Source organism: Triturus cristatus, chromosome 10, assembly GCF_964204655.1.
Source record: "Triturus cristatus chromosome 10, aTriCri1.1, whole genome shotgun sequence".
NCBI classification, from domain to species: domain Eukaryota; kingdom Metazoa; phylum Chordata; class Amphibia; order Caudata; family Salamandridae; genus Triturus; species Triturus cristatus.
The window spans coordinates 64,216,824-64,229,360 of NC_140593.1; the positions used below are offsets into that span (position 1 = coordinate 64,216,824).

The 12,537-nt window shown below is 46.1% G+C and overlaps 2 protein-coding genes across 4 annotated transcripts in view; one reads left to right on the top strand and one right to left on the bottom strand.

The window, feature by feature from the left end:
• Positions 1 to 8,645, bottom strand: part of HACL1 (2-hydroxyacyl-CoA lyase 1) — a 172,190-nt gene extending 163,545 nt beyond the window's left edge. The window contains exon 1 of one of the 2 annotated variants that reach the window (XM_085630421.1): positions 8,501 to 8,645. Coding sequence is in view for 1 of the 2 variants with exons in the window: in XM_085630420.1 (XP_085486546.1) it covers positions 8,030 to 8,083 (54 nt within the window). In the remaining variant the exon portion in view is untranslated. Of the gene's footprint in view, positions 1 to 8,029; positions 8,354 to 8,500 lie in introns of those variants that run through there. The other variant, XM_085630420.1, reaches the window with a different exon arrangement.
• A 39-nt stretch (positions 8,646 to 8,684) lies between these two features.
• Positions 8,685 to 12,537, top strand: part of BTD (biotinidase) — a 291,215-nt gene continuing 287,362 nt past the window's right edge. The window contains exon 1 of one of the 2 annotated variants that reach the window (XM_085630423.1): positions 8,685 to 8,917. The gene's annotated coding sequence lies outside the window, so the exon portion shown is untranslated. The remainder of the gene's footprint in view (positions 8,918 to 12,537) is intronic. The other variant, XM_085630422.1, reaches the window with a different exon arrangement.

Below are 12,537 nucleotides of genomic sequence, written 5' to 3' on the forward strand. Positions count from 1 at the left end.
ACTGTGTCCCAGGCACTCACATCCGAGTTCAAACTGCGAGGTTGCATCAGGCCAGCTGGGTACGATCGCGCTACAAACATGGGGAGCAAAGGTGAAAAGTGAGGAGCGAACCCTGCAGTGATGTGACGAAACATCTGGATCAGAGCACAGAGACACAGCAGACTGTCCACAGCTAGGGTCAAAGTTCACGGACTGATTCCGAGCTAGACCAGCAGTGAAGGCAAGATTCAAAGCCGCGCTTTTCCGGCGGTCTTGCAAGGGAGAGGACCGGCGTAAGGACTCCTTCAGAGAGTCTGGCTGTCGTACAGTGGGGGCAAATGATAGTCAATGGGAAAAGGAAGAGGGACAGTCACGGAATCTCCTTTGATTGTTGTAGTAAGGCGGGGTGCGGCGGTACTCCGATGGAGAGGGACAGTGTGTCCAGTCTGAGGGCCAGATTTGGATCTTGGCGGACGGGTTACTCTGTCACAAGGGTGACGGACCCCGTCCACCGAAATACAAACCCGATAGGATAGAATGAGATTTATATTTCGGGGACGGGGTTTCCGTCACCCTTGTGGTGGGGTAACCCATCCATCGAGATCTAAATCAGGGCCTAAATTTGTGCCAAGACAGACACATTTTGAAAAGACCTCACATATTATTTAGTATTTTAGCAAGTGATATGTTACACAGTACACTTGAGGGTACCCAAGTGCAAGAGCTGAAGACCATAGCAGCGCGTCGCTCATAGCACACACGTGCAGTCTAAGTTGCTGCTCCAGAAACTAGTAAAGGGTTTGAAAGCAGTAGCTGGGACGAGAGGTATTCACGACACTGGGACGGAGACGAGGGGAGGGTACGATACTGGCTGGTGTCTTCTAGTCAGAGCTGAGGTTTGATGGTTGGACAGGGGACCGAGGACGTCCTTGAGGCAGGTCATGGATGTGCACCTTCAGGAGGAAGGTTGGTCTTGGGCTCCTTGCAGGAGTGATGGTGCAGCCTGACATGAAGTGGTTTCAGATACTCCGCGTAAAGAGAGAGGACATCCCATGTGGTTTTCAACGGCTTACACATCTTCGTTAAGCCTAGCCACGAAACAAGACTTTGTGTTGGGCTGTGGTGCGGAGCGGGAGGTGGCTGCTTTGTAGGTGATGCTACAAAGTGCGAGTAATTTACATATGCATCCCTTTGGAGGAACAGAGGCTGTTCTACAAAGTATGTCCTATTCAGGGCTTCCAGTTCCAACTGGATCGTTCCTTTTGGTGCAGGAGGTAGGCCACTATGGCTCTGGTTGGTCCTGATCAATGGGGACACAGTGAATTACAAGCATTGGCATAGCCAATAGGTCACGCTTTCGGGATCTTATGATTGTTTAGCCATGCAGCACATTCTCCTGGGTGCTGTGCGGCCAGGGTTTGGAGAGCTATACAGGTACTTCACACTGAGCCATGCAGTCTGAGTCAGGAATACACGCTTGCTTCAGGAAACATTTGTGGACACATTCCAGGTGACGAATTACAAGGCTGTAAAGAAGAGTGCCACACAAGCCAACAAATGGGTAAGTAAGGGCTGGCTCCAAGCCATTTTTGAATACAAGAGTGTTTCGCAAGCGAGACGCATGCGCTAGTGCACGCAATCACAGGCTCAACCATGAAAAGGTATCAAACAGCCAATATTACACCGAATGTGAGGAACAGGCTCTGCTAATGAACATCAGTCTTAACTGACAGCACTCTGTGTTACTAGGCTGGGAGCATCCCTCTGTTTTCCTGATACCCCTAAATGGTTCTTTGTACCTTGTATATCCAGCAGTGTCCTGCTGCGTAATCCACTTGTTGGAATAAATTATACCAATACCTCTCCTGATGATAATGTGCCACTAAGCAAAGCTGGTTGTGGGCCATTAGATTAGGGAATGGTGGCAGACAAAAAGGTGCATCATATTACTAGAAGACCTGTGAATGTTATAGGTCAGAAGGAAGGAGCTCGGGAAGCGCCCTCAGAGGTCTTACTAAGACAGATCAACACAGAGGCGCACTTTCAGAGAGGTCTCAATGTGGGGACAGCAGTGCGTGAAGCAAGTCAGACTGGGTGAGAGATGACCTCTTCACGTCCCTGTGGAGGAATAGCAGCTAAAAAAGAATGCACTTTATGAGAACATACCACGCAAAAAAAGATGCATTAATTTACGGTAAAAGGAAAATATTTGTGGTTGTGATTTAATTAATTCATTTTGTAATGGGATTTTATCATTTGGGGATCCCCTCTAAAATTCCGTGTGTGGTCAAAAAAGAAAAAAGAAATAAAAAAAACGAAAAAGAAAATCACCAAATCTTATCACTAGACTTCAATAACATTGTTTGAATGTCATTTATTCATTAGTTCTAGTTAACCAATGATTTTGGAGTCATAAAAGATTACGCGATTTGCCCAGAATCACAGGATTTCGAGCCAATGCTGCGACTTGAACCAGGTTCCCCAGTTCCGAAGTCTGCAGTTCTGGTTGTTTAAGCCCCATCCACTGAATTTTTTTTATTTTTTTATTTTAGTAGCTTGTGACTTTTACATTAACTGTGACTCCTTACAATGGCAGACATAAAACTTCTTCCAGGGTTGGGGAAAAAGTGGTTGGAGGGAAAGTGAACTTGCAAGCACTCAGGTTTTCACATGAGCAAATCCACACCTCCATATTTGCTCATGCTAAAATGCAGTTCACAAATATTTTTTAGGAGTACTATTTCTTGACGTACTGCTGTAAAGTCTTGTGAATTCACGAAAGCCGTATATCTGCACTTAATGCAAGGACATGGAAGCACTTTTGAGACTTTATTTAATAATTGGGCCCCTAATTAGTTTTGGCGTTAACCATGACCTTTTGTGTTTATTAATATTCTGTCTCTCTCTCTATCGGCTAGCTTCACTGTGAGTGACAGCATTCTGTTCTTTCACAAGGAGCATATCAACGCACAGTCGTTTTGATCAGTGCAAGGAACTACTGAGGCAATGTGTGCTTTTTGAGATCAAAACGATCTTTGCTTTTGCCAATGCTTGTTATAATGGTGAGGACCAGCCGCTCCCACACCAATAAGGTTTTACAAATGCCATGCCAAAACAAGTCACTCATTGGCAAAACCAAAAGTCTGACCAACAATTTCAGGTATACTGGCTTTACCAATGCTTGTTTATTTTTATGTTTCCCATAAACTTATTAAAACTGGTTGCACTGATTTTCCATTACAAATATTTTTGGGAAATACTAGCATACATCAACAAATTTTAATAAATAATGCTGCAAAGAAATGGTACCTACAATTTTACAGTAGTTTAGCGAAACGTTTTTGCATTTTGTGAACATTTTATTTTGAAAGCAAAGAATCCTCAATCTTGCAAATATTTGCATCTAATCAGGGAGCATTCTACGTTGCCTCATATTGGTAAACATCGAGAATGTGTGTACACATTTTTTTAGTGGAACCACTGTCAGTAGGGCAGTCGGAGCTTACAACATTTACTTGGAACGCTCAACCTAATAATAAAGACTTTGCATTAATGAACCATAAATACAAGTCTGAACAGCATTAACACATGCACACAAATATTACTTTAACTGCAGACAATGCCCTTCCATGATCCACAACGTGGCATTGTAATCTAGCAGCCAAGGGTTTGTGCTGTAGGGGGTTGGCCCTACTTGTCCCAAGGACAAAATACACATGAAAACTTGTTGCCGTCCTGGGCGTCGGGCTATAGGAATTCCACATCCCTGTAGTGGGATAGGGTGTTTTCCGCAGAGGGAAATGCGGGGTTCTGCCCAACCCGAGGGAAAGCCGGAGGGCTGCCCTATCAAGATGAGGCTGGGGCTGTCCTTTCGAGAGGAAGAAGGGGCTGTTTTAAGAGATATTGAGGCAAAGTTTCAGACATTTTAACCAGGGGGCCAAAGCTTGAAAATCCAGCTGCCCTGTTTGATCGAGCTGTGTAATCCCAGGAAAGCACTACAAGTACCCGAGCTATGCTTAGCTCATCTGCTGAAGTTTGGGGCAGACAGTAGGTGATTCCATTTGCAACTTTGCGCTAGACAAGAAAAATAATTAGTTCATTCATTCATTCATTTGTATTGTATCTAAGTGGTAGCATAGGCCTGGTGGGCTACAGTTCAACTCTGCATCAGAGGTTGAGACAGAGTACAGCTGAGGGACTGAAGACATGTGTGCGCTATACAACAGTATTAATATATTCATGTACTAAGGCAATAGTATTGGGACATGGGCTTTTCTAATGAGTGTCATTGCTTGACCTATGGTATGGGGCAAAAACACTGCTGTGGAGGCAGCACAATGGCTTTTTTGATTGAGGGAGGATGGGGTTGATGTATTTAGAAGGTACATGAACTGGTCTATATCACAGTTATTAAGTTTCCTGTGTCTATACCTGAGCAGCTCAGTCCGAGTTTGTATGATGCATTCTGGGAGTTGTAATCCAGACTTTGAGATTCACTGAACTACAAGTTTCAGAATGCTAATAACACCTGGACTGACTGATATATTCAAGCTCGGACTAGGGAAACGTCAAAGCTCGGCGATGGATTGAGACACAGTAGACAAACTTCTCAACATTTTAGCCAGCAAAAGGGGTGAAGATAATATGTTGCTTTTTAGAGAGTCATCAAATTTAAGTCTAAGGTTGCGACAAGCTTTTGAATCTAAAAAAAACTGACATCAAGAGAGTCTTAGTTGTGAGGGGTGACGGGGTTCGTACTGAGAATAGCATTGTGTCCCATGGACACGGGTAAAGCTTCTCCTGGGATGGAAGCAAGGCTTTACGTTGGCAGGCCGGAAGTGAGTAAAATCTAACTTTGAATTATGATCCTGCTGAGTCCTGCATCAATACTTCACAGGCAAAAAGCTGATTGGTGCATCAATACTTCACAGGCAAAAAGCTGATTGATTGCTCAACAATGACTGCAAAAACCCTTAAGGTAATTAATGTCAGTAATACAGTTGTGGTGTTCTGAACCTTCTTGTCAACCACAGCTTCTATGTTCTAGAATGTGGTGAAGGTTGCCAGGCACCAGTTTGAATGGTTTGGTCAGTTATCCCAAGACTGCTCCTGGATGGGGTCTCTACATGCTTATGGTCCTGAATAAACCTGTTCATCAACCCTACTTCGCCTCAGCTGTTCTTCTGAAGCTACGTACTTCCACAACAGTCCTGTTTACTTTTCACATATTTACTTTACCTTGCATCCCTAAGAGTATTTGCTTTTCCCGGATGTTGTCTTTTTGTATTTGTTCATACACTATATGATTTTTCTAAAATGCACACTGGGAACAAAGTCACCTCCCGGTGGATGGCAGAGTCCAGGTTGAGTGTGGGTGTTTATGACAGGGCACAATTGAGGAGGCTGGAGTCATTTGAGTTTCTCACAGTGCCTTCAGGTGGGTCATAAATGTGTTCAGAGTACATACACATCCAATCCTTGGCCTTCCTGCAGAGTGAACAGCAAGATTATAATTGTGGGAGTGTGCAAAAGTGTGAGAAGAAAGCTGTTGAAATATGGAGAATGATAAAGGAAAAGAAAATGAAGGGCTTATAGAGGAATGAGTGGGTGGTTTGTTTTTTGAGGGGGATGGACGGAAGCACCTGCAGGAGAGAAGAAAGAGCTGAAGGTGAAACAGATGACATGAGAAATGCAAATGGAGAATTTTCCTTCCCCATACCTTTGTAATATTTAATTCACAGCCTTCCAATTCTAGAAATAAAACATTTTCAGTTCTAATTATGGAATCCAAATAATTGATGTTACTTGTTTATTTGATACTACTAACAAGAATCAACAAGCTAATCAGTTGTGGTACCATTGACAGAGTGTACTTTCCCACACGAGTTGGAGTTCCCCCTATTGTGGACCACAGACCCCGTGAAATATCTCGGAATATGGGTTCACCGTGACCCTGACACTGTTATCCGTGAGAACTACGGCACAGCGGTTACCAAATTGAAACAACAGGTAGATAAAGCTGCCCCTCTCTCTAGCTGATCGTATAGCCTTAATAAAAATGGCCTTACCCAAATGTGTATAGTTATTCATCAACATTCCTATCTCCCTGCCTATGCTCTTTTTCAGAACGTTACGCTCAATGGTTGTACGGCTGATACGAGCGGAAAACAGGCCCGTGTGAGTCTACAGACGTTAATGCTGGCCTACACCAAAGGAGGGTTTATGTACCTGATCTATACCTGTACTATCTCTGTGCCAGCGCTCAATATGCTCACTATCGGTACACTAGCCATAACTTCATCCCACACGTAACGGTAGAAGACGGGGACACACACCCCATCCCCCTGAAATTCATACTTACGCACACCCACAGGGGCACCCCGAAAGCCAAAATAAACCCCTTAGATGTCACGATAGCAGCCTGGCAAGCGCTTGGCCGCTCAGCTGAGAAACTCCCGCTCTACTCACCACTTCTGCCTCTTGCTCACCATGCGGCTGCATCGGTTACACAAGAGCCCAGAGCTATGCACACTCTCACCCTGGCTGGGATAGATAAGATGCAAGATGTGTTCCCTAAAGGTACCTTCTTAACTATAGCTGATGTAAACTATATACAAAACAAAACGCCACTGTTCCCTTTCATCTTTCACAGACTACGCAACGCACTACGTGCACACTTGCCCACGGAACCCCCGACACCGCAGTCCCTGCACACACTGCTACTCAGTCCAACAAGACACAAGTTAATAACCAAATTAAACAAGGTTGCCACGGAAGAAAAAATGCTGGCTTGCGACCAAAGAGCCTTGAGACGTGGAATAGGGTCCTCACACCACCGCTATCGCAGGAAGACTGGGAACACTGTTGCAAACTCACAAATGCACTCACCTCTAATGGTAATTTACATATAATACACTTCAAGTTTCTACACCAGGTCTACCACACACCGTACCAACTGGCTAAATACGGTCTCGGAGACAACGACCTATACAAATGTTGCGGACATAGTGGTGTCGACTTCTGGCATCTGGCCTGGGAGTGCGGTAGAGTGGCAACTTTCTGGACAGAGGTCACATCAGCTACACGAAATGACGCATGTCGAGATGCCATGCTCTCCCCATGTATGCCCACTGGGCCTATTGCCAACTGTTAAGGGTTTGACCGGCAGGCCGATACGGGTGGCACTTTTACTCGCCAAACGCAGAGTGGCAATGACCTGGGAAAGTAAAATGTGCCCCACTGCAACTGCATGGCTCAAAGATCTAGTATACTGTGAGGAAAACTTAAGGCTGTACGCAGAGGAGCTACCTGCCACTTCTCGCCACACAGATATATGGAAACCCCTGTTACAAGTCCTCCGTTCTGCACGACATGTTTCTATCACGAGCTCACAAACAGATTAATAAATTACAATTCACCATCGAACTACGTGATACACCAATGTACTGTTGTGATATGATATTCGACAATTAGTTTCGCTGCTCATTTTACCGCTGTATGTCTTAGCCATGGGATGTCTGTTTCAGAAGTTCTTCCACCTGTCCTTGCTGTTCTCCACAATACACACGCGTTATCTGTATTGATATATTCTCTCACACTGCATTGTTTGGTATGGAATGTTCAATGACTATGTTAATAAAATAAAAAATGGAAAATGTATCAATCAGCTAAAAGGTGGAGCTTGTTGATACTGCTTACAAGCATTAGCAAAGGCAATACGTCTAGCTTGTTACAGCGTAGGTCCACTGTGGAGTGATACTTTTGGATGCAATACATAAAATTCACACAGATGCACCCAAATACTGGCCAGTATGCAGACTGTGTCATACACACAATTTTAGTTTGGAAAGGATTCCTAATTAAGTTTCTTTGACCATGCCCCTTTCAGAGACATCCTCCTGCTTTTTTCATCCGACTTTTGAACATTGAACTGGAGGCAAGCAACTCCCATGCAAGGCACGTGCTGGTGCACCTGGATCGAGGCTGCAAGGGTCCTCTCGGTAAGATGGTAAGAATTTCACACTTTCACGAGTCCCGCCTGTGTTCTCACCTGGTCCACCAGTGCCTTGACGATGATCTGCGCCCCGGTGACTGTCTCCTCCATGGCTGCTGTCAGTCCTGAGCTCTGCCTGATGCGGTGTATTATCAGCTGACAGGTACAGGGCACGGAGACAGAAGAGGGACAAAGACATGGGTGTGCATAGGAGGAGGAGCCGGACGACCTCAGTGCTGTGGAAAGAGACGAAGGACAAGGTCCCCAGGACTCTGCATTCAACCCGGGACTACATCATTTCTGTGCAACTACTTCAGGCAGAGTTACAGCCGAGTACTTGTTTGCTCACAACGCATATAATATATTTTAAAATAAGTTTTAGGTGTGCTATTTTGACTTCATTCAATTATTAGTCATAGTATCTTCCGTATTTAAAAAAGTGTATATGCGTTGATAAAAATTTCAAGGCGAAATACCATATTTTGTTAACGAAAACATCGCATTTAAAATGTGTTTTTCTAAACTCACTAAAATGGTCTCCTCACTCGTAATCCCACTTGGTGTTATTTGCAAACAGGCATGGAGGCGTGGCAGCGGCGCTCACCTGAGGGAGGTGAGGGGGAGGGAAGGCGGGAGACGGGCTGAGCACGAGAAGCAGGTAGAACCGTCACGCGAATGGCGGGGCAGCACTGGACAGACTGGCGAAGTGCGACAGATGGGCGTGGTCTCCAAGCACGTGGAGGGATTCGTTCACAATAAGGCGGGGTCAGCTGCTGGATGGAATGGCGGTCCCTCCAATGGGACATACGCCTCCAAAGCCGTGGGTATAATGAGATGGGCGGAGCTTCCACTTCTTGCCAACAGAGTGGCGTGGTTATATTGGAAAGAGGCGGAACACGTGCCAGTGCAGTGCCCAGGATCCACCACTACTGAGACCCCCAGAAGGTAAGCGGGAAAAGCGACGCCGTGCTGTAGCCTTGGGGTCTTGTGCGCTACCCTTGACGTTCTGACACAGAGATGGGCTATATTTAAAGAGGGCTGGCATTAGAATTGTACCATTCTCTCCGGACACAGTGCTTCAACTCAGTTGTACAGAAGCATGTCCATTCCATGTAGTTTCTTTAAATGATTTATTCCAAGATAAGATGTTACAATAAGAGAGTCCCACCAGGAGCAGTCTCCCTTCCTCCAACTGACACTCTCCCTCCCACATTCCACAACCAGCTCTCACACCAACATTCCACCCCACAGACACACAGGCTGAGCAGCAGGTATAACAAACACTTTGTCAGGGGTGGTAAGCGCTATATAAATTCAATTGAAATACACAACTATGGAACAGAAAGTGCCTAAAATGTCTCCCACGTTCGGGAGATGTGGCCTGGCAGCCAGAGCTGCTGACTCTGATTCTGTGGAACCAGGTTTAAGTAAGGCTGCCACCTTTTCCAGGGGACAACCTGGCCATGCTTTAACATTCTACGAAGACCTGGACACAACTCTGTAGTAGAACATTATCTGGAATGTTCCATAATCATTTTTAACAGTCTTTCTGACTTTGCTTACTTTAATCAGACAGGGGTCATGAGGGCAACTGTAGAACACATTGAAGGTGTTTTCTTCTTACATTTACTGTTTAAAGTATGTATTGATAAGGGGGGGGGGGGAAATATTGCTTGTGGGTGATTTTTTTTCCTATTTTTGCACAGGCAGGGAAATAAATATGCTTGTGTAAAACCGAACAGATGTCAACTCTATGTTTGAGTAGTGGCTGTGCAGGGCCGTGGACTGTGGAGGGGAGCTGACTGGCAACACCTACCATACCTGACATACTGACCGCACACTGCCACCATTTTCCTTTTGGTTAAACAACCCGCCCACCCTATGAACCACCAGCTAGCATTCACCTTGCCTCAACCCCGTCTCCACCCGTTCAGGTTTGAGTGCTCATAAGGTCGGGCAGCCGTCAAGGTGAGGAGGTGTGGAAGGTGAGCCACAGTGTATTAGGCACTGCGGTGTTGGGAAGTTAGAGCGGCACCCGGAGGCGTCCAGCCTAGGCGCTGTGCAGACGTACACACCTGCTCTTGCCCCTTTTCATAGAGAACACCCCTCTTTCAGCATCTGAGGTCAGAACCGTCATGGCAAGGCTCGAAGAAGTCTTGGAGATTCCTTAGTAGGGGTCAATTGGAAACTCGTAAAATAAGTCAGAGATAAAAGAGGCACTTCATGGGGTGCCAAAACAACAGCTCAGGTCCTTCATAGACCACTCAGAGGTATACAGAGGTTTCAGTGACATTGACTTATGTTGGCCTACATTGGTCCTGACTTTAGACTGCATTTATCCACCTGTTTGCCCCCAGTCTACTTGGCTTTTGCCTCAGAAGTAAACAGACATTTTCCTGTATTGCAGTTTTTTCGGCTGCGGTGCAAACCTAGGGGACACCTACTCGGGTTGCACAGTTGATGGAAGGGTGCTTGTGCCGCGACCGCCATCTACTCGTTCAGCTGGCAGCCCAGTAACCCTGCGGTAGTTCAGCACCTGCCTACGACTCGATACAACCACATACTCTCCATCTGCTTTTTTTCTCTGGTTGACCCCAACTCTGCAACAATGCAATCTGAGCATCGCATAAAGTATCCTGGCCTATACCCTTTTACCATAGAAATGCTGTTGGTCAATTAGCACAAGGCGTGTGACCGTACATTGTTATATAACGCTGCAAGCTCTTTGTGCTTCATGTGTCACATCGCAAACACTACAGTCAGATTGTGCCCAACTGTTACTTTGTGTGAGCAAAAAGGCACAACTTTGTAAAATGTGCAAGAGTGTGTTCTGATTCCCTGAAGATCTGTTTGCTACTGCCGCCCAAAAATTATGACAAACTAAATACAAGGGGACAGTACAAGTTCCAGCCTATGAACAGCCAGGGACCGTTCCCTGGCATCGCCTGTATAACTCCATGTGCAATACCCCTGTCACCCTGTAAAGCCCATACATACCAGATACATAAGATCCATCTGACCATAGACCCATTGGAAGGAAGCAGAGACTTTGCCCTGGCTGCAACTATGACATTTCAAGAGAAACCTGAGAAAGTCATCACTGACTTCTACTCAAGCTCTCAGGGTAAACCAACTCGCCGCAATCACAGTACAGACAAGTTGAGCACGCCTATAAGCAAGACCAATGAGGACAAAGTGAAGGAGCTAGAGCCCCTGGTTGAAGAAGCCACGACTCCACCCCATCCCTTGACGCCAATCATGTTGTCAAGGCTAAAGTATTGTCAAGAGTGGTGAAGGCAGAAAGCATTTGTATTGGTCCAGAAAAAATGAAGCGACAACCACGCCACTCCGTAGCAGATGTGTGACGGACCCCCGCATGTGTTTACCAAGCATGCCTTTACAACACAGCTACTACCCTGACTGCGACGTTACAATGCGTTACTTTACTACGCAGGTTGTTACAGCAACTTTCCTTGGGGGCGGGGACGCTGGAATCGTATAAATTACTATTTCCAACTCCAGTTAGTGTATCAGTAGGGAAGATGGTGGCCTTAAAATCCAACACCAGTCCAACAACGCGTCCTCTAAAGCAAGTCGTTGTAATTACTTGCAGGGTAAAGTAACGCGTGGTAACGTCGGGGTAGTGACTTCGTTGTAAATGCAGGTCGTAGTTCTGACTGCGGAGTAAAGGATGTTTCTCCTACCTAGCACCTCCTGTCACTTATCGAGTTGCACTTGAAATAGTAGGCACTCTGTGTAAATAAGTGTCAAGAAAATCAGTGGTGGTGGTATTGGTGGCAGTGGTATTGGGGGTATTAGTGGTGGTATTGGTGATGGTATTATTGGTGGTATTGGTCATGGTGGTGGTATTGGTGGTGGAGGTGGTAGTGGTGAAGGTATTGGTGGTGGTGGTATTGGTGGTGGTGTTATTGGTGGTGGAGGTGGTATTGGTGGTGGTATTATTAGTGGTTGTATTGGAGGTGGTGGTATTGGTGGTTGTATTGGAGGTGGTGGCATTGGTGGTGCTATTGGTGGCGGTGGTATTGGTGGTGGTATCGTTGGCGGTGGTATTGGTGGTGGTAGTGCTGGTGGTGGCGGTGGTGGCGGTGGTGGAATTGGTGGTGGTGGTATTGGAGGTGGTGGTATTGCTAGTATTGGTGGTGGCGGTGGTATTGGTGGTGGTATTGGTGGTAGTAGTGCTGGTGGTGGTGGTAGTGCTGGTAGTGGCAGTCGTGGTATTGGCGGTGGTGGTATTGGTGGTGGTATGGTGGCAGTGGTGGTATTGGTGGCGGTGGTATTGATGGCGGTAGTATTGGTGGTGGTGGTGGAATTGGTGGTGGTGGTGGCATTGGCAGTATTGGTATTGGTGGTGGTGGTATTTGCAATGGTGGTGGTGGTATTGGTATTGATGGTGGTGGTACTGGAAGTGGTGGTGGTATTGGTGGTATAGGTGGTGGTGGTGATATTGGTGGTGGTGGTGGTATTGGTGTTTATGTTTTGTAAAGCGCATGGCTACCCGAAGGCTTCCCCGCTCTGGTTAGTACTGTGCTGAGAGTAGAGCCTCT